This window comes from Melopsittacus undulatus, chromosome 15 (genome assembly GCF_012275295.1).
Source record: "Melopsittacus undulatus isolate bMelUnd1 chromosome 15, bMelUnd1.mat.Z, whole genome shotgun sequence".
Lineage (NCBI taxonomy): Eukaryota > Metazoa > Chordata > Aves > Psittaciformes > Psittaculidae > Melopsittacus > Melopsittacus undulatus.
This window is the reverse complement of record NC_047541.1, coordinates 4,267,071-4,288,955: the sequence shown is the minus strand read 5'-3', so window position 1 is coordinate 4,288,955 and position 21,885 is coordinate 4,267,071. Positions and strand designations below refer to the sequence as shown.

At 48.8% G+C, this 21,885-nt stretch overlaps 1 protein-coding gene across 3 annotated transcripts in view; it reads right to left on the bottom strand.

Moving 5' to 3' along the window:
* The window catches only part of CADM1 (cell adhesion molecule 1), a 121,910-nt gene that overhangs the window by 29,649 nt on the left and 70,376 nt on the right, over positions 1-21,885 (bottom strand). For all 3 annotated transcript variants that reach the window (XM_034069516.1, XM_034069517.1, XM_034069518.1), the window contains exons 2-5: positions 13,803-13,949; positions 12,733-12,885; positions 9,229-9,366; positions 7,358-7,513 (exon numbers count right to left, since the gene is read on the bottom strand). In XM_034069516.1, the coding sequence (XP_033925407.1) occupies positions 7,358-7,513; positions 9,229-9,366; positions 12,733-12,885; positions 13,803-13,949 (594 nt within the window). The remainder of the gene's footprint in view (positions 1-7,357; positions 7,514-9,228; positions 9,367-12,732; positions 12,886-13,802; positions 13,950-21,885) is intronic.

The following is a 21,885-nucleotide window of genomic DNA, read 5'->3' as shown; positions in this document are numbered from 1 at the left end:
AATTCAGTGCTACAACTGCCATTGAGCCATACACATTTTTCAGGAATTTACTCAACTGTAAGGAACAAAGGGAGGCAAGAAATCAGTATGCATAGAGGTTGAAGCCATTTAAATGTTTCTATTTCCTTTGAGAGTAACTGCTACCAAAACCACTGGCTTGCTGCATTTTATTAACTGTGTTTAACTCATTAACATGCTTCCTATGGAATAATAGAGATTAGAAAAAAAACCTGTGTCAGGATTTAACCAATTTAAACTCTCATAATTTCCAGTAATGGAATAAGCAACGCAAGTAAATCCCCTACTGAGATGACTACACCACAAACACTTCATGAACTAATCCCGCTGCAGATGCTATGGAATACGGTGTCTCTGCAGGCTGGAAGTGGGATCCTGCTGTGCCGGGGTGTCACACATCTGGGGTGCAGAGTGCCTGTGCCACTGCAACCCTGCCCCAAACCATGCTCTGCATGTGCCAAATATAGAGGTGGAAGTGGGTCTGAGCCACAAGTGCCCACACAACCACAGACCCGGGAAGGCAACGTAAACCAAGGATTAGGCAGCAAGTGAAGCACAGGCAGCATCTTAGACGCCGTGCTCAGGCTCACCACTCCAGCTCACAATTCCCACCCCCCAGCCATCTGCTCCCTATTTATGATTTGCTTTGCAGCAGTACCTGTGAGCCCATGCCAGCAACACGATGCTATTGTGCTCAGTGCTGTAGAGAGAACAGAAAACCTTCCCTGCCTGATTTCCATGGGCACACAAAGACGACGGCACCCTGCGCCGAGGAAGCTTGCCTCCCCTGCTGCTCCCAGCCTGCCTGCTTTCCATAGACTCCACTATTCCTAATGAGCTGCTCCCCAGCTGACAATTCCTGATGGAAACCAAGAGGGATACGCTGAAGGTTTGCTGCACTGGGAATGTGCTGCACATTGCCTTGGAATGAGCTCTCCTGAGTGCAGGGGATAGGTGAGCCTTGCCGTGTCAACTCTCTGGCCCCACAGCCTTCATTGAGCAAATGAGAGCAGCACAGCTACCCCACTGTGTTGGTCTGGACACCACAGAAGTGACACCTGCAACGGAACCTGGGGCTTTATCAGCACCCATGCATGCACTCAGGGCAACAAGAGCATTCCCATGGAGCTATTCACAGCGAGCATCACTCCTGCACAGTACTCACCAGCACACCAGTGATGACAGCGGGCACCATGAACACACTTGCCAAGTCTGAAGGGTTCAGAAGGCACTCAGGAAAGCCGACCTTTCAATTATGAAAGAACTCCACTTGCTCCCACCAAGAACTGGAGTGGCAGTGGCATCATTTTCTCCTTTAAGGACATGCCTTTCTACTGCTAAGGCAAAGCATCCCGTCTTGGACAAAGCCAGTCTATTTCCCTCAGATGATGGACTCTGCTAGTGAAGCTCTGTGAAATGCCAAGCACCGTGGGATCCCCAGCTCAGCTCCTGCATGAGACTGTGACATTTAGGAGCCCCTGCCAGTAAAGCTGCGATGGTTTCAAAGCCTGGACGCAGTTTGCTGCCCGTTAACCACTGTAAGACCGTGTTCGAGTGGTGGCCTCTGCAGCTGCATGAGCTGAGCAAGGACAATCCAGGATGGTGACCCAGAACTCAAAGCAAGAAATTCACCCCCCCCGAGTTCATTTCAGCAGCCTGAGATACTCGACTTGGAGCTTCAATGTTGTCATACCACTGAATACTCCATAAAAACAAGCACTCGCATCTATGCATCCAGGCCACTACGTACACCACTGGCAGGCAATTAGATCTAACAACCCAAAGCTATTTCCTCGTGCTCCTATTTCCAGCGGCTTAAAAAACCAGCCTGGTAATTTAATAAGGCACCTTTATTAAGCTCAATTCATTCAAAAGCTAAGAGTGATATACAAGGTTAAATACCAGTAGTCTAAAGGTTACACTGTAGCAGCAACCAATTTGAAAAACTTATTACAAACCCATTCTGTGTCTGATGAGATTTCTTTTCCAGCAGGCACCCGTGTGCCTGCCGGTGTGGGAGCTGCGGCCATCCCAACGGGACCATGCACCCCATTCCTTGCCCTGCTCCTTGTCCCACCACCTCTGCTTTCATTCCTCCAGATGCTGAAGACTCCTCCAACTGACAGGTCATGCTGATAGCTCAGACAGAGGGAGGCCAAGGCAGGAGACCACACCTCCCCTCCAATTCCACTGGCCATCCTGGGCTCTCCATGCTGATGTTTCCCAGCTTTAAAGCTCCGTGTTGTGGAAGTTACCAGAACTCCCCAGTTCTGCATTTGTCCCCATCCTTCCTTTTATCAGCCTCCTGCCCAGCTTTTGTGCCATCAGCAGAGATTATTAATGGTGACTTCTTGAGAGCACTGAACAGCATCAGGCCGAGCACTTGGGCTGGTGCATTCACTCTAAAAATACCATCGTTTGCTGATTACTCCCTAAGGACTTTCCTTTGAGATCTGCCGGTTAGCAATTCCATAATCCATTTAAATGTGTGCTCCATCGATAATGCTTACATGTCATTAATCAGTCAAGATAAAACCCTACATCGAGCTCAGTGCCTTACAAAGGCCTAAGCCTATTATTCCTACCCGTGCCCTTTCATCAGGCCAGCCTACGATCTCCAAAGCAGGCACGCTTACCATCTCAAAGCCCAGCACCAGCCTGACCTCCTCCTGTGCCCAGGGTACCACGATGCTCCAGACAGGTCCATCAAGCTGTGGGCAAGCTTCCTGCTGCCCCTTAAGCGCCTCTTCCCAAGGGGGAAGAGCCAGGATGCATGACTCTATCTGTGAGTACAACCATGGACTTAAACAGATGTTTGGTTTCCTTGGGAAAGGCAAGGCAGCATGTGAAAGGTGGTTACATCCTCATCCTTGCGCCTCTCCCACGGAATACAATCACAAAGTGCATCATGAGGAAGCTACGTGCAGTGATTTCAACTCTGTAGCTGTACCTGCTAATTTCACTGTGCACAAGAGCTACCAAAAGCTGCCACAGACAACCTGCATTGCACTCCACGTACATGTTCCTTGGGGCTGTGCCAATGCTGCCAGCATTCAATCATTGCACTGCAGCAGCTCCCAGTCCTCCAGCAATCTCCATGCGAGTGATACAGCTCCTACAATGCAGCAATCTGTCCACCCTGAACTCAAACCCACACTGAAACAGTCGGAATAACACAGTGAAAACATTCTGGGTAGCACTCGTGGCTTCAGAGCCACCCAGAAAATACTTCACCTGCCAATGGGCACTATTTTACCCAGCTCCTCACCTCTGCTTTCATCTGCGCCCCAAAGCAACAATCCAGACCCTGACTACTGGCAGCTTCCATGCTGACTACATGGAGAAGGGCAGGAGGAGCGCATCCCTCACTATTAGAAGGCAGCAGCCAAGCAAGCGTTTATACACGGGTTGAACACAACTGTCCCCTCTGTTCTGAAACCACACAGGACTGCTTATCAGGAAATGAAGCCTGCGTCAAAGACAGCCCAGACCTGGCGAGCCTGAATCTTCCCCTCACCTCTCACAAGGGCAGGACTCTGCGTGGCTGTTTTCAGCCAAAAGGCACAAACCTTGTAAGTAAATAGCTCCCATGCTTGCAATAATAAGTGTGGGACCAGCAGCTCCCAACTCGTCTGGAAGAGCCTTGCAAAGGCCACTCTGCATAATTCACCCTGGGCAGAAGGGACTGAAAGCCTGCAGCAGGAAAAGGGAAGCCAAGGCCAGGCAGGCTACAAACACATCAGTATTTAAGTGAGTTCTGCTGCCTAATGCCTGCGTCCAGCCCAACGTGGGAGCTCCTCACCCCCAACAACACCCCTCGGAGAAAACCTTCTTAATGAGCTTGCAAATGAGCACCCAACTGGGAAATGTCACAAACAAGAGTGGCTAACGCCCCAGAAAATCAAATAACTCAACACTTGGCTGATCCTGGCGCTTTTCATATGCTCTGGAAGGGAGAGAGAAAAAAGCCTTAAATCAAAGTTTCTGAAGGGGTCAACACCTCACTGAACAAAACAACTCATTTAGTCCTTTTCACAAATCTCCAGATGATAAATTACACTGATGTTAATCACTTCGCTGCATACTATGCAATTAATACTTGTACGCAACCGATGTAAGGTTTGCTGGAGATGCAGCAGCACACATACATCTATATGGCCCATTCTGAACATCATTTGGCACAAAAAATCCTCCCTTCCTAACAGCAGAGGCTGTAACAGATTCCATCGGTGCGTATTTTAACAGGACATGTGCAGATGTTATGAAGAATGAATAAGCAATTAATTAGAACTTCAGAAAGGCAAAAAATGGAGCAATGCATAGAAAACGCCACATCAAGACCCCGACACTTCTGCTTCCAGCCTCACGAAATGAGATAAGCTCCACAAAGGCTGAACTTAAATGTCCCCGAGAATATCTGGTTCCATTCCATTCCTTAATGATATTTTAATGCGTTTTGTTGCTTCATTTCCTTTCTAAAATTACACTCAACGCGCTGCTCTTCCATCCCTCACCGGTGGACCACAATCCCACAGGGAAAGCAGCTCCAGCTGGAATCTCTCCCAAACCTGGACTGGGCAGCACACTGCGGCTGCCGCTGCCCCCGGTTCCCTGTGTACTGTTAATGTTCTGGATGTTCTCACCACTGCTCAAACTCTGTTTGCTTTGGGAGGCATCACAGGAGCCTCTCAGACGTATTCCTCAGTGTCTGTTTGCACAGATTTCTTTTCAACAGCATCCCTTCCATGCACACAGAAGCATTTATCTCCCAACTTCACAAAGGGCCAGGCTGTGCCGCATTACATATGTAACAAATAGCTTACTCCAGGAGCAGGACAAGCTAATAGTGATCATGGGCCACTTTTGCTGAGCGCAGCAGAACAGCCCTTCCTCTCAGCACATGCTGCTGTGCAGGCTCCTGCCTGGAGCTCCTTGGAAAACAACACAACCAACACACAACTTTGGAGCTGCATCTTGGAAAAAACCTCCTTGAGCTCCGAAATTTAGTCAGACAAAACCCACCTCATTAGGAAGGCTCCATCCATCATCCTCCTGTCCTTCCCCAAAACATGTCATGCTCCACTTGGATACATTAAATGCAGAGAAATACAACATCAGCTGAGAAAAACATTTTCCTGTTCCCTGCTGATGTCCCAACGAAGCGGATCTGCTGTGACCTTGGAGGGAATGGGCAGGACTCATGGGGAGAGGATGGAAGAGCAGGGAATGAACGAGCAGCACAGCTAATGGGTCTGGAGCAGGAAATACACCATGGCCAGGGGAACTGCACCACCAGCAGCTGCAGGAGTCCTATGCTCCAACTGCAAAAGCCCATCCCTAAAAAGCCATCAAGCACATATCAATTAGGCCTCATTGTAGGCACCTCAGCTCCCCAGGAGGGCAAGCACGTGTCCACAGCAGCACTGATGGAGATGCCTCTCTGTGAAGACCACAGGGTCTTCCTCCTGCCCAACACACCATCAGTGTGAAGGGTAAAGTTTGCTCTGCAACAGCCTCTCCCACTCGGAGCTCAGGCTCAGCAGCAAGTATTAAATGCAATTGTCTGGATGCCATCCAGCACATGGAGTCCCAAAGCTGCTACCTGCTGGGAGCCGCCAGGTTATGATGCATGACATGCTCTTCTGCCTGTGCTCTCTTCTCAAGCCATCTGCTGCTGCCCACTGCAGGACCTGACCAGACCAGCATGGGTCAGGTCCCCAGTATATCCCCATAATCACTTTTAAGAAGCTCAGAGTTCAGTGCAGACCAGACCATAAACACAAAGCAGCCTGAAAGCCCTTCTCCTGCTCATCCCTGCTCCCCTCCAAGGAGGCTCTGCGCTAGTTCCAGTCCAACAGACGGCTCTGGAATGACATACAAGGATGCTACCATCAGTGCTAAGGGCAGAAACATGGGCAGCGAGTGCAGCCTCCAACGTGTTCACTGGAGTAGGCATGTGTCCTGTAGGACATCCAAGTAACTGCAGTTTGTGTGTGCTCTGCCTTCACAGCATGGAGAAACCTGCAAAGGCTGCAAACAAAAGAGGTCAGAATGGGTTTATCTGAGGAAGAGTGGAAAAGATGTTAATGTTTTTGCAGAAAAAGGACAGCGGCCACCTCCTGTCCCATCAGACAATTGGGATTCCAGAAGGATTGCTGAAAGGAAGCCTAAAGGTGAGCTGATGTCCTTGCGAACAAGGGGAAGAACCCAGCAAGGTTTCAATACCTCTGCATAAACAGGGGAGATGGGATTTTTTTCCCCCCGTTAAGTATTTGATCAAGCCTCACAAAGGTGCTAATGTATTATTAAAGCTAATGGAGCTCTACAAGAAATGTTAATGGACATTAAGTTTGCATAAATGAATTACACATTAGCTCGGTCGCATGAAATCTCGTATCTGCCAATTTAGGTGGTATCTGATCATTTCTGTTTTCCTCATTACAGGAACATTACTTCCCGCTAGTTTCAGAGATATGACAATTGTAACCAAGATGTTCATAATGAAACTACATAATGAAGCAGATGAAATAAATTAATACGAAACATCCTCTTCTCCTTCTGAAGTGATGTTCCAGTTGAAGTGAGCCTCCATAAACAAGCCCCCTGCAGGCCCCAGCACCCCGGCTTTGTGAGGACTCTGTGATGATGCTCTGGGAGCTGCTTGCTGCTCAGATGGTGCAGCAGCTCCCACCTTCATCCCTAGCAGCTGCACTTGGGACCAGCAGCACTCCCAGGCACCTGCTCCTAAACCTTGTTATTGTCATATACAGCAGCCCAGTTCCTGAACAAAGTGAGATGTTATTAACAGCAGACATGTTAGAAGTGTTACAGAAAACAGGCTGGCCTTCATCAGCAGCATTACTGAAGATTCCACATCCATCATGTTCCTCTGACTTAAAAAAGCACCTGGTCCTGTGTGTTTGCAGTGCACAACACTGGGTTGCTTTTGCACAGAGCCGAGTTTTTGTCAGTGAACTCCCAGTGGTGACCAGTCACTTTGATGTGGCAGTAGAGAAGCATTTTTCAAAGAGATAGGTAGGTTGCTAAGAGAAAAATACTCAGGTTTAATCTGTTCTGACAAGTATAAAGCCCAGCCAGGAACCTTTGACAGTGCAGATTCTATGTACAGAAAGTTATTTCTTCAGAGTATAAAGGTATGTATCTATTGTACTGCAGAAGGGCCAGGAGAAGTCGTGGCTTAGCCCCTGAAGTGGTACCCACCATTTTGAGCAACAATATAGAAGTGCAATCAATGCTGTCATTTTACCTTCAGAGTAGTTCCTGAACTCTGAAGTGAGGGATTTGATATGTTAGGAGAATGAAAAGTGTTGCTACTCACACATAACTTCCAGGTAGCGCTGCGTCTGCAGGTCCTTGACAGCGGGGTGGTCCACCAGGCAGATGACAGGGACCCCATCATCCTCCCGTCCCACCTTCAGCAGCAGCTGGCTGGTCACTGTGTACATGTCGGACCACTGCTCCACCTCTGACTTGCCTGGGGGAGAGAGCAGAGGGTGGGTGATGGTGGAGGGAGCACATCCCCTTTGGGTGCCATCCATCCCTGCTCGTCAGTCTCCCAGGGTTAGCTATTGGGGCTGTTGCCAGTTGAAGTCAATGCTGTGTTACCGCAATGATTAACGATCCTCTCACACCATCCCCAAATCCCCAAACTCTTAAATCAATGAGCTGCAAATCCCTCCCACTCCTGAATCCACAATTAGCTACAGAAGTGATTAACCAGATTAACTCCATTAAAAGCGGTATTGATGGGCGGAAGTGTTTCAGAGGTGCTGGTCAGAGCAAAGCACTATTCCAGGCTGGCTGCTGGAAGGATGCAGTAAGGCACAGCATGGAGACACGGAGAAGCAGCAGACAAGGCAGGAGGAAAAGGAACACAGCAGGCACCTGCTGACAATGCACCTCCGCTTTGTCTTCAGATACTCTCATCTGTGGCTTTGTGTTTAAGAATTCTCAGTGTAAACGTTAAGGGCAACTCCTGTAGCAGAGGTCTTTCAAACACAAAATACTCTGTGTAATCTATTGAAGTGAAAGAGAGGCCAGATGCAGAAAGCAACACCCCATGATGTTTAAAGAAAGGCTTTCTGATCCACAAAGCCGCGCTGTCCTGCTCTTCACAACCCACGGGCAGGTATTGCAGATTCCCTACTTCTGTGTAAAACACCAAAACTGGAACAAATCAGCAGGGTGAGCAGGGAGCTACCACCCAGCTCAGCAGTCTTCAAAGGGAAAGGGAAACTGGGATTCATTTGCCAGCACAAGAAAACTCAATCAAGAAGCCGGGCAGGACAAGCACAAAGGGTCATTACTGCTGCACTGCTGCCCACCAGAACGGGGAAGGAAGCCAGAAAGGGGCCCCAGAATGGGAAGATCTGCACTGGCGACAACTGGTGCTGGGAATCAGTGGAACAGCCCTTCAAGTGGCAACAGGTTTGCATTCCACCTTTCTCAGCACGCTCTCAGATGTGTCCTGCTCGGATGCTCGCAGGTGTTTGACTTAAAGAGAGGATTTCATCCTGCCCTTGGAGGGGGAGGATTTGAAGTAGTAAGTCCGGACCTGTATAGAGAGCCCTTCAGTGTCTCAGGCTGGGTAAAGCACAAAGGTGCTGTCAACCAAGCTCACATCTACATGCAAGCTTAAACTAACAGCATGTCACATGCAATCCGAGTCAGTGACTTGAAAGTGCAAATACCAGGAGCAGGCAGACTTCAGGGAGTCGGAGAAACCCATCTCACATGAATATTCAACCAAACACAGAGAAAACACCCTATAAACAACAGAGCTGAAAGCAAAGGTGAGCTCAAAATCCTCACAGCCCAAAGCACGGATGATCCTGCCTGCACCTTAAACTGGGCGGAAAGCTGCAGAAACCACTGCGGAAGAAAACCCAGCTTTGCGGCTGCTCAAGGTCACCTCCAGTTATAGAAAGGCTCCAGAGCCCTGTACTGGTGCCTGGCAGGCAGGCAGAGCCCCAAACGCAGTCCACCCTTCTGCATTAGAGAACAAGCTGTCTGCCCACACGCTCCTTTGTTCCTGAGCTGGCATTCAAAGTAGCTCACTCCACTCTTTCTCCTTTTATTTTCTCCCCTTAAACTGGCAACAGAGAACAAATCCCTGGCATTACATAAATCATCTCAGCTGCCTGAGATGTCACCTCTGGAAAAAGCAAGTGGCTGAGAGGATGCACCTACCGGTGAGCTCCTTGTTTCCTTTGAACCATCTGATGGTGGTGGCTGGTCTGCTGGCCATGGCAGTGCAGTTCACCTCGATCTCTTCTCCCTCGACAGCGATTTCTTTCTGGATATCGATTACCAGATTGCGTGGTGGGACTGCAATGAGAGAGACAACAGAGCATGTGCTTGATGAGAAACCATTTTGGGATCACTAACACAAGACAAAACCTCCAGGAAAACCCATAAAACCGACTAAAGGAAAGCAGCAATCGGGATTTACTTCATCTTTCAATCAATCAAACCCTTCATAGGTGGTTTCTCAGTAACCAGAGTAAGTGCTTCCACTCTTCACCTAACAACCATCGTGGTGGAGCAAATTATTACTTATCAAGTCTGTAACTTTCTGTTCCCAATCCCAGGCGGGCACCATTCCAGGGAAGAGCTGTAGCTTCTGAGCTACTCCGTGCTGCTATTTGAAGGTACAGCTTGACTCTGCACACACTTCTTGACTTCTTCTGACAAGGAGACGGAACACAAGAGCTGACGTTTGGGAGTGCATTGCTTACCGTGCCTCGAACCTCGTGAGGCAAGTTTTCTCTCCTGCTGTTCAGCTTCAAGCCTCAGCCGCAGGGAGTGGAACTAGGCCAGCAAGCATCAAGCTCATTTAAAAGGCTCGAGGGGCTGCTGAGCCCCAGCCTGGGATGGAATGAACCACACCCTGCATCCCCATCCATTGCAGCACCATGCACCAGCCACCGACCCAGCGAGGGGAGCGAGCCAGCTCTGCACCCAGGGATGGGTACCTCCACTGTATGGCCATTCCTTCAGCATGGCAGTTTGCCCTTCGCCTCAGGCACCTATAGATCAAGACTCTTCCAAACACCACGCTAGGAGACTATGCACAGTGAAAATCACCCAGTAATACTGAGAAACAGGCTATAGCTTCAGGAGATAACAACCACTGCAGTGTCTCTGAGACTGTGACCAACCAGCTTAAAAGTTCCCAGGCAGGAACAAGGAGTCTCCTTTCCCCTGAAAGCACCAGTACAAGGAAAATGAACATCAAGGGATCATTGCACAAAGCTGCAGCTCAGAAAAACCCCGGAATTTCCAAGGGAAACTCAACTTTGCTCTGATCAATATGATTAAGCAACTGCATAGTTCAAATGTGACTAACACGTTTTGGAGCTAATGAAGAACAAATATGTATAAATACCATCCAGATGATCAAATGGACTAATTAGTCACTTGTGGCTTTTCTCTAACAAGAGCAGAACAGGCTACACATTTGAGATCTTCACATGTTCCAATTAAGCATGAATAAATCTACATATTGTGTCACAGAAGACATTAAAGCACATGGGCGAGAGGGGGAAGCGCTGCTGAAGCTCTCTCCGACACTGGCTCCAAAGAAGGATGCAGCACTGGCACTGGAAGATGCAGATCAGTGACATTACTCCTTGATAGACCTTACTCTGTATCAAAGTCGGAGGGACAGCCATGAGATCTTTGGTGGGGGATGCATTCCCAGCAGGACCAGACATATACCGACACAGAGAACCACTCCTCTGCCCCAGCTCATTTCTTCTCCTCATTAGGGAGTCAGTAGAACACGACACAGGAAAGGCATCACCTTTGGCATGGTGGTACCCAACCTCTCCATACAAACTGCAGCCAAGAGAAACAGACCCTCCTCCATCTCCCCACAATGAACATCTACTGTGCCTGCTCTAGTGGAAGGTGTTCCTGCCCATGGCAGGGGGTTAGAACTGTATGAGCTTTAAAGGTCCCTTCAAACCAAACCATTCTCTGCTTCTATGAAACTGTGTTTTGTCTCCCATTTGAAGGACACACCGTGCTGGCTTCTAGGTGAATACAGTAAGTACTCCTATTTCAAACACCTTCTTAGCATTGTTAGCAGTGAAATGAAATCCAACAAACTATTTTTCGTGTGTGATTCAGAGAGGAAAGGTGGGGGAGAGCTTCCTATGCCTACAAACACCAGAAAGCACACTGAAACTTTGAAGATGTTGATAAATGTAATGGCATGAGTAGAACTGCTTATAAACATTATTTAAACAACGTATAAAAACCTAAGAACCAAATCTCATTATACAGAAGAAGGAAGATTTAAACTAATCAGCAAGTGAGATCTTACATTAAGTCACCCTCTGTGATTCAGGTTCTCCTATTAATAGAGTCTTAAAAGCTGCTGCTAATCTGCAGAAGCAGCTCTAATGGCATGAGCTGCTATTACTGGTAACAGCATCAGGCTGAGCTGCCTGTGCAGGGGAGCAAAGGAAAGGGGAGAGCTCAGCCCAGCGTGCCTGAGCACATTCCGGGGATGGGACGGGATGGAGGGGAGCAGCAGCACCAGCCTCAGCTCTGCAAACAGCCATTTCAAAGCAAATGAGCAAACTGATGGTGTCAAACGAGGGACCTCGTGTTCTTTCACACGTGAAACAAATTTTTGCTAAAATTAATAGGAAGCTATCACTTTCCATTAGCTGAGCTCGAGGTTTCTCTGACTATATACATCAACTGACAGAGATGCGAGAACTTCACCATGCTGGAGGTTCACCAGCGAGGCCGTTAGTAACATCAGCCCTTAAGGAGTATCACAGATGGGCAAAGATGCTGTCATTTGCCATTAAAATGTAATCTCTCAAATCCCCCAGTTTTGGAAGGGAAGAGTCAGTGTGTGATCAGAGTAGTCTGATTACTGAAAACACAACATCCATAAACTGAACAGTTCCACCACGCTACGAGGCATTCCTGTCAATTTATTTTCCCTCTGCATATCAGATAATTATTGAAAGACGTTTCCTACAGCTCTTCCTTTCTGGCTGACTTCTTTCTCACTCTGCTAGATGAGATGCACCCACTGCAACCCGTCTTCCTCTCTCCCTATGACGTGTGCCTTCTCTTGCCCTACAGCAGCAGCCACGAGACAGAGGAGGACATTCCTGCCAGGACACCAGCGGGTCCAGAACACCAAATGATTCACTGGGATACTCTTACAGAGCAGTGGCAGCACTAATGACTAATCCCTGCAGGCTGGGTGCAAACCAAGGCTGGTATTAAGCCTCACTCCACAAATGGCAGCAGAACCTCACAGCTTTCCAAGGGACCTGCCCAAGTAAAGGAGAGGCTTGGAAGGGCACAAGACCTCGGCTCACTCTTTGAAGCCAAAACCTGCCTGAACAGAAAGGGAAGACCTGAGAATCACACTAAATACAATGCAACCTGCAGAGAGAGGCTCTGGGTGCAGCCAGGGACACCTTGCAGGACAGGAAGGCTATGTGAGGATGATGCCACCGAATGACCTGCTTGGTACTTGCCCTTGAAAACCCTGTGCCTGCAGGTTCAAGTCCTAGGCTGCTTAGAGCTGCTGAAGGGCTGAGCTGGTCTCCAGTGGGAGAGTGCTGGGTGTTCAAATCCTGTCTGTGCTGTATCACTGGAGAGCTGCAGCCCCATCCTGCTGACCCCAAAGCTCACCACAAGCACCTGTTTGGTCCTTACCGAGCACTGTGATGGTGGTGTAGATTTCCTGGGGAGGATCAGTGTAGAGCTGGCAGAAGTACCTTCCCTCATCAGAAATGGAGACGTTTGTCAGGGACACCCGGAGCTCACTGTTGGAGAAGTTCACCAGCTGGAACCTGCTGTCCTTCAGCGCTGTGGAGCAAGCACAGCCTCAGTGACCGTGACAAAAGAGACACAGCATCCCCTCTCCCAGCAAAGGTCTTCACATAAAACCAGCAGAGACACCCACCCCCTGGGCTCCTAATGGCAGCTTCCATCCTGCCTCTGACCTTTAAGCCCAGTCCCCTAAGATATTTCAGTTCCCATATCATTACAAGGACTCAACGTAAACCCAGCACCTTATGAGGTGCTTATCAGCTGATAAGCTCATATCAGATGGCCTAGGGACCTGTACGTATAATGTCTGTTGAGTAAATCACTTTTACGTGGCCCCATTTCTGAGTGTTTGCAGTCAGTGGACTAGGAGCAGTATGAGAGAGAAAAGACCTGGGAAAAGCATTGGGTTTAAAGCATATGGGTTTAAAGTCTCCTGTCCAGTAACAGCTGCCCATTACTGGTGTAACTGAGAGGGTTTCACTGCAGGTACCATGCTCTGGGGCATGACCATCACAGGAAACAAAGCCAGCCTCATCCGCTGGATACAGCACTGATGGGAGATGCTGGTTTGGTTACAAAGCAGCACAGACTGCCTTGAAATCCTCAGTCTTCAAAGCCAACAGATTACCTCTGAGAACATTGCGCTGTCTCGGTGTTGCCCTGTTCAATTTGTTTGTGTCAGCTAAATATTTGGCACTCAATTGCAATTCACCCTGAATTACTACAATCAATTCCTATTGCAAAGTAAGACGGTCTAACTTTTAAAGGGGACCGTCAAGGTTTCCATTAAGGAGAAAGATTATGATTGCCTGTCTCATCTACCCTCTGAAGAATTGACTAAACTCGAAGCATCCAGCATTGCATTAAAGGACGAGCTCTTGGCAAACGCTTTCTCCCAAGTGCGAGCGAGGCGCAGGAAAAGTTGTTATCAAACAAGAAATGATGGGACTTACGTCTGAAATCTCGGAAATAGATGGTTTGCCTGTTGGGATTCAGGAGCTGAATCACCGAGTCGTCGCTGTTCTTGACGCGGCAGCTGATGGTGGCAACGTCCCCCTCCACCACCGTCACATCTTCTGTAACCAGATTCTGGCCATCACCTTCAGGAGAGAGCACAGAACAAACAGCAACATCAGAAATGATGTCTGCAAGTCCTGTTTGTGTACCCAGCACCCTGGGAAAGCCAGACCTAGCCTGAATGTCCAGCGGAGCAGCCGAAGTGGGGCTCCCAGACACCACACAACCCCTGATGCTCTAATACACACGTTCCACATGTGCAGCAACACCAGAAATCTGCTTCCTCTCTCAACAGATTAATTCTGTTATGTTACCTCAAAGAGCAGTTTGCTGTAAGGAGGTTTTACCCTTTGACTGGAGCACACAGACTTTGGGGGACCAGTTTTTACTCACTCTGTGTAATCAGTAGGCGATATTAACATCCAGAGGCAAGAAAAAGAGAATTCAATGCAATTATGCAGCGGGAACCATGTAATCATTTACAGGAGACCACCTCAAACTCTCCTCCTAATGAACAGGGTCACCCTATCACATGCACGCAGAGAAAGTCACTTCCCATGTTAAGGGATGCAGAGGATGGGAATCTGAAAACAGTGCTTGGCACCTGGGATCCTGCACCCATCACCCACGTACCAACAGCGCAGACCCAAAGCCACCGATCCATGAGGGGCCACAGCCGCATCCTGCCTGGGCACCGGAGGACCATGGCTGTGCCCAAGCAGCCCCGGTCCATGAGAGCCAACACCAGGCGCTCGGATGCCTCCGGAGCAGTGCTAGCACAAATAGTCAATGGTACTAACTGCTCCTGGGGAATAATTTTATCAAAGCCATTCAAAACAAGGTTCTTGCACAAGGATCAGCTTGATATGTTCTCATAAACGCAATATTCACTACAAATCATTAACAAAGCTATTAAGATTCGATTTCCACCTCAGCAATTATTGCTAGCATATTTTTTTACATTTACTTTAAAAGACTCAATCCTATTTTCAATTCATTAAACTGTTCCTTGCATTTACTGAATTTTACATCAGCTTAGAAGCCTATTTGAATTAATAAGAATTACAGTAGAAGTAATTTAGAAATAAATTATTTGAAGTTCAAGCCACTGAAGCTTTTCATGCCGGGATGCTGCTACATTAAGCCTGCTGACTGATGGCTTTGGAAGTCCAGCATCTCTGGCCAGGCTGGCATCAGGATCCCCCTCTCCAGAAGGCATTTATCTCCCTGAGGACAACGCCAGGCCGGCCGAGTGCACGTAAGGACACGCCGAGCCATGGTCCAAAGCCAACAGCATCACCAGCCCAGCAGACTTTGCGTATTTGTTCTGAACCAAAGGGCGTCTAATCTGGCCCTTGGCTGCAAAGCTCCCATTGCTCTGCTGACCTAAATATGCTTCTGTGGCTGAGAGCACCAGACCGTGCACGATAACGCTTTGGGGGATCTGGATTCCGATCTGCTCCCGCTTACCAAGACAAGAAGGGCATTGCCGTGACCTGCATCAAGTACAGACGCTGAATTAAATCAAAGGCAACATGAAGTGAGAGCTCCAGACCCATCTTCACGTCAACGTTCCAGAGAGTTTCTCAGTAAATATTTACTGGCAGTGTGTTTGAGGAGCATTAGACACATTCACAGCACTACGACATGTTGTGACAGAAAAGGGAAGACTGGGGAGGGGAAACGAAGCTTATGGACCCAACAGAGAATGGCAGAAGTTGAAAGAAGCAAGGGAAAGCTGCTACTGAAACCAACTTTAAATCAGCTCCCAGTTCCCAATGCATCTGGGGTCCACGAGCAGAGCCAATGCGAAAAACCCAGCAGAATTACATGGGATAGGTTTTTACCTGTTCCATGGGAGCAGACTGTCACAGCCCCCATGCTCTGTCTCTGTACTGGGTGGTGGTCTCCTGCTGGGAAGTCCAAAACTAAGCCCAAATCCCCTCTCCAGCATTCAATGCACACAACAGACAGACTCCAGGCCCTGGCCCAGAGTCAGGATCATCCTTATCTCCAATGTAAGGCATTGCTATGGAGAAGAAGGGAGAAAGGAACACAGAAGAAGCCAGGTTCAGGGTGAACTGCCCTACATATGCAATGTCTGTAGCAGCATTAATGAGCAAGTACAGCAGCCTGGGAAGAGCCGTGTCTGGAGCCTATGCAATTCATTTCCCCACTTCTCTTTCTGCCTCAGACCACCACAGTCTCCGCTTTTCAGACTGCAAAGACAAACATCGATGAGTAAATTGTGTTTCAAATGAGTTCCTCTTAGCTGGACACAGCCCAGGGACCTTGGCTCATATGCAGTGGTCACATTTAAAATCAATTCCTTCTCCACTTGCAGCGCACCGGGAGCAAGGGGAGCGCCAGGGAGAAAGAGGGAGAGATGAAAACTACGTGCTCGTGAGCACGATTCCCACATTTCCAGGGAAACACGAGCTGCTGATCCAGCCTATGGGATAGTAGCACAAAGGCCTTCCAAGGAAGAGTAATCCTCACCGTACAGGAGCCATGTATGCCCAGAGACTCAAATAGAACTCCTCTTCATCACCGGAGTCAGGGAAACAACCCACATGGATGCACAAACAGTTCGTGTGCTCCAGCAGCAAGCGACCTGGCGACCAGTCCACAGAATTAATGTAATTTGAATGCCACAACTCATCTCTCAGTTCCAGCTCCTACAAGGAACGTGGTGCTTAAATACCCAGCCCCAGTTGCGACAAACATGAGGAGGGTTTGATAAACACCTCGTGATCCACCTACTGCAGGCGCTTCATCTACTTGATGTTCCTCTCCCCGAGCAGTGCCTACGCTGTCTCCATCCATCATGAAGATAGCATCCCTCTAAAGGAAACGTCAGGAACCGCCTGTTTGGGAGGACTTCAGGAGCCAGAGAGGCTTCTTGTCGTGATCAGATAAGAGGAGCCTTGCAGAGCAGGAAAGAGGAGGAAATCAAATCACTGCTTCACTTCCCTGCACATTTGCTTCAGGGAGGGAGGAGAGGAGCTCAGTGCACCTGGTCTCCAAGTCTTCAGAGGCTCTTTCAGAAAGCTGCAGTCGTCACACTTGAACTTTGGAGAAGAATGGACAATCCGCGCTAATTGTGCTGGTGAGAAAAGGCAATTGCTTCCTGCAGAGTTAATTTCATGACAGCTTTTCATGGGCAAAAGAATGACAGTTTCGGATGAGGCTGCCTACAGACCATGCACGTGCGAGTGAGGGGCATGGCTGGCAGCAGGGTAAGCACTGCTGCAGTGAGCTAGTCCCACATCAGCAATGGGATGGATTGGGGCTGGAGAGCAGCACCACACAGTGAAACCCAGTCTGCAGTCCACATCATGTGCAGAGACAGGGATGTTGCCATCCACTTGCATTAATTATGAGCACTTCCGGGTGAAGGAGAGCAGCAGACGTAGCCTGCTGCTACTTACACCCATGTGTAACCCTCTTGGAAGCCTGATGAGGCCAAGGAGCCACACAGGGAGCAGATCTTGTTCCAGGGACACCAAGGAAAGGGATCTTGCAGCTCTGCTTCTCTCTCTCAAAGCAGAGACTGCAGCAAATCGATGTGGCAACACTCACCTGGTACAAATATCCTTGCCTTCAGATTTAATGTGTATTATTCTTTCTTCACCACTACAGCTAGGTTTGATAGAACTGCTTTAAGAAAGGATGCTGCTGATGGCACCAGTTCTGGTATCACTTGATGATGCTAAAAGAATCAGTTCCTATTTAGGATGGGGAGAAAGGAGGTGTGGCTGGAATTAGCATTCACAGAAACTATCCCCAAAACATTAGTCCCATGGATGTGTGAAAGTGCAGGTACTGCTGCTGGCTAAGGAAGGGCACTGCCGATGAAGGAACTGCTCCTCAGCAGCGCACGATGTCTTCTACTTTCCAAGCACAGAAGAGCTTGGCCAAAGGTTGATTGCTTTTAAGAGGAAACGGAAGAGGTGACAGCAGCACCAGATTAAAGGGTCACATCAGAGCCACGACTGACCCTGGTCCAGCCACCGGTCCCCAGGAGCGAGGTCGGTGGGAGATGCTTCTGCACCCAACTTGGCTAAAGGCGGGTTGGTTTCCCCATAGCTTCCCCACCAAACCTTGGGTGCAGAACTTGTGCACCACTTGGGATCACCAATCCTGGGATCGAGCGGATGTCTGGCGCAGTCTGCAGGGAGCCAAGCACCGCCAGCTCGCTGTCATGGGCTCACCAAGCTGCCTTGTCACCACAGGGACCCGTTTCCCTCTTTCCCAGCCCATATTTTAGCAGGCGTGTGAATGCTTTCAGCACCTTTCTGCGGCGCTGCGCCCGGCTCCTCGCCGAGCCACAGCTCACACTTCCCTGCTCCACGGCTCTCATGAGACAGCATGCAGGAGCGTGCTAAAAATTCCTTACTGCGGGGAGCACGTTTACGCTGTGACACACACACACTTCACTCAAATACACTGCAAAGTCAAGCAAGTTGGGCACAGCTATTCAATTCCTGGAGGAAAGAACGCTACAGCCACCTTTATGGCTTTTCTGGCTTAAAGAGGAAGAATAAAAGATGACAACAGCTCGGAGCTGACACCAGCGGCTGTATTTACTTTAAACATTTGTGAATTTCTGCATGATGAAGTGGCATTGGGGAATTCTTTCCACTGGATTGTAACCAAAGCAGCACAGAGGCAGAAATAACCCACATCCTGAACAAGCAAAAGGAAGCATTTCTTTTCACCCTAAGAATTAAACCCCCTTTTTCCCTTCCTATGAAGCCCTGAGCATTGCTGGCCACAGGTGTCTCAACCCAGAGCATCTCCTGACCTGCCAGGCCCATCGTGCTGCTCCTCTCACACTGCTGCTGTTGCTGCTGCTACCAGGAACCACATCAGTGCAGATTTATGATCTGCCACCTGTGCTGGGATTAGATGTCAGCCTTGTCTTTCTATTACCCACATATTGATAGATAAAATTCCACGGCCATACACTGCTTCTCCCTTCAAAGGTTACCCCTGGGGATGCTGAGGATCGATACCCATCTCATCTGTCGCTGGCTGGGAGGAACAGAGCAAACAAGGCTGCTGTGGGGGGGGAAGGACCTGGCACAGCTCGCAGCATCAGTAACTGGGTTTTGCCATAGAGCCTGTTGTTCTTTGTAACTCTGGGGTTTTGTTCCACTTTTCTAACCAAATCTTGGGATGGAAAGCAATTCATAACCACCAAAATGCAGTCTTTCAGAAAACGATCATTCTTGCACAGTTAATAGGTTTGGATTCTTTGAAGGAAGAATCCTATGAGCCACGCTCACCACAATGGAGCTTCTGCTGTCTGAAAGCACAGTTCACACATTTTGCTGCCATAGATAGATTGGGAAGCTGCACGCCTGGTTTAGAACTAATTCCTTAACCCATTGGACAGTTCTTAAATAAAAGATGTTGCTACTGCAGCTTTTCCTTTTACTTTTTTATATCTATCTATCTAGGGATGCTCAAACAGTTTAACCAACTGCCTAGAAGCAGCGCGTTCCAGAAATAGCAGCACCTCATCTCTTGCTTTCACTGTGGAAGTCGCAGGTCCATCACCAACACAATAAAAGGTTGAAGGGCATGAGGAGGAGCAAGCAGAAGTCCAGCAAAGGGCAAAGCTGCGCACAGCCTCAGAACAAACACGAGGCAAGACCTGCACTCCTGTTCCTCCCAGTACTGAGCCATCACCCATCAAGGGCACCCCCTGAAACCCACTGCTCCATTCCCCCCTCCACTGCTCGGAAGCAGCTCCAGCGAGGGAGGAGGCTGCCAACACGCGAGGGTCCCAGCAGACTGTTGCCTCCGCTCAGTGTGTTTAAATAACACCCGTCTAGGATCAACACTCATTTATTATTAACAGCGCCCTAACACACAATCCCGGATCTGCATTTTATCTTCCAGCTGCATCGCTGCCAAGGACACTCGCGGCCTGGATCTGAGGAGGGAGACCTTCATTAATCCAGAGCTTCACACACACACATGGAATGTCCTCTCTCTGTCATGACGTGGTCCAGGAGCCCGAGCCTGATGTGCAGGTAAGAGGGTGAAATAGCTTTCCCAGACGATGAGCACGTTGGGCGCATTCACATTATCACAACATTCCCAGCACTTGCTGCCTCACACATTTCCATCTCTGCCACAGGGATGCTCCATACTTAAGCACCTCAGCACCGGCTCCAGGCACAACACCCACACTCCCCAAACTGCCAACAGGGGTTACTCAGGATAACAGGATTCTCCAAGACCCAGGAAGACTGTTTCAAGGCTGATGATGGGTTTTGTTTTACTCTAATAAGCAGATACGTCTGATATCCGTTCTTGTAACCCATTTCTTGCAGAGATAATAGATAATATTGGGATACACTATATTTCTTGGAGTATTCTGGCCAATTCCCGTTCCTTGGCTAAGAGACAGCTTTAAAGGACACCACTTTACTTGCTACACTATCCACACAAGTGATGCCACCCCCCTTTCATTTTAATCTTTAGAGATCAGAGAGATCTTCTGCCACGGCACAACAGCCACTCTCAGTGAGGGTTATACATCACATAACCATGAGGGTTATGCATTCCCTCCCCAAAAAACGCAGGGGGAAACCATCTCAGCAGTGGCATTCCAATCCAAGAGAGCTCCTCCCAGCTCACCCTCCCGGAACGGATAACAAGGTATGTTACAACAAAAGCCTTTAGTCTCGGTCTGGCTCAGACACAATGACAAATGCTAGCCTAAAGGGCAACGTATTTGTAAGTTTGAAGTCTCCTGCAACACCAACTGTCCTGATTGCTCCCAGTGATAAAGGCTGTTCTGGGAGCTGGGTTACCATATATTATTTGCCAGAAGAGGAAGAAAAACCATGGAATCAGCCCTCGATCTGCTACCCATCAGATTTATAACTGTTAGCAGAAGACCAGCACTCACATCCCGAAGCATTCATCAGTCAGTGCAGGTTGTGATCATCCTCCCCAGCCTCCATGAGCTCTGTATTTCTTTCCCTCCCTTCATCAGTGGGATTTGCTTTAACCGAAGCCATGAAAAGAAGGGAAAGGGCAGATGCTCCTTACACAGGCTTCATAAATGTCATCAGCCCAAACCCCCTTTGGTGCCCCTGCTCCCATCAGTGCTTCCAGAACATTCACACTCATTTCTCAAAGTTGCAGTTGCCTTTCAAAACCAGATTGCATTTAGTTCTTAATTAAGCAGCTCTCTTTGTGCACACACACACCCGGCCTTGAGGTTTAGCTTGTCGTTTTAAACAAAAGCAGCATGGTAAATGCCTTTTACACGCAACACCATTAGATATAATTAAGCAATGGGTAAAGCATACATCGTGCTATAAATGTCATTTAGTTTTACAGTTAAACTCATCAACATTTATCAAAACACTGCCTCCAGAAAGAACAAGACAGCCACAACCAGTGACTTCAATCCGCTGCTGTCTCTGGAGCAGCGTGCTCCAAGGCAGAACCCTGGCATGGAACGGCTTCCCACTTCATATTTGCATCTTTTTGATGGAAATGGTAATTTGCTGCTAAGTTCCTGCACACAGCAGGATGGGAAGGATCCCATTCTTCTCTAGGACCTTCCCCTTTCCCACCCTCTCAAGCTACACCTCTGGTTGCACCATGGAGCACAGTGCGAAATCAAAGCCTCTGGCCAAGGACCCTTATGCTGGTGGCAGGGTTGCTGCTGCCCAGCGCAGGGCACTGTGCCATCACCTCCTCCCTGAGGACAGCGGGACCAGTGCAGCTCCATGGCACATCCAGCTGCCCAGTGGGAACTGGCAGCCTCTAATCCACAGGGATGCTGGCCCCATGCTCCTGCTGCTGTAGGAAGCCTAAGGTAAAACTGCATTCCTGAGGGTCTGCTTTCTGTGAGGGGCACGTCTGAGCTACCACAAAGGGGATGTGAACTGTAAAGAAAGGGAAACACAAGCAACGCACGTTACCAGACACTGCCGTGCCTGTGCTGCTTTAAAATCTCACCATCGCTTGTTTCCTCCCGAGGAGCAT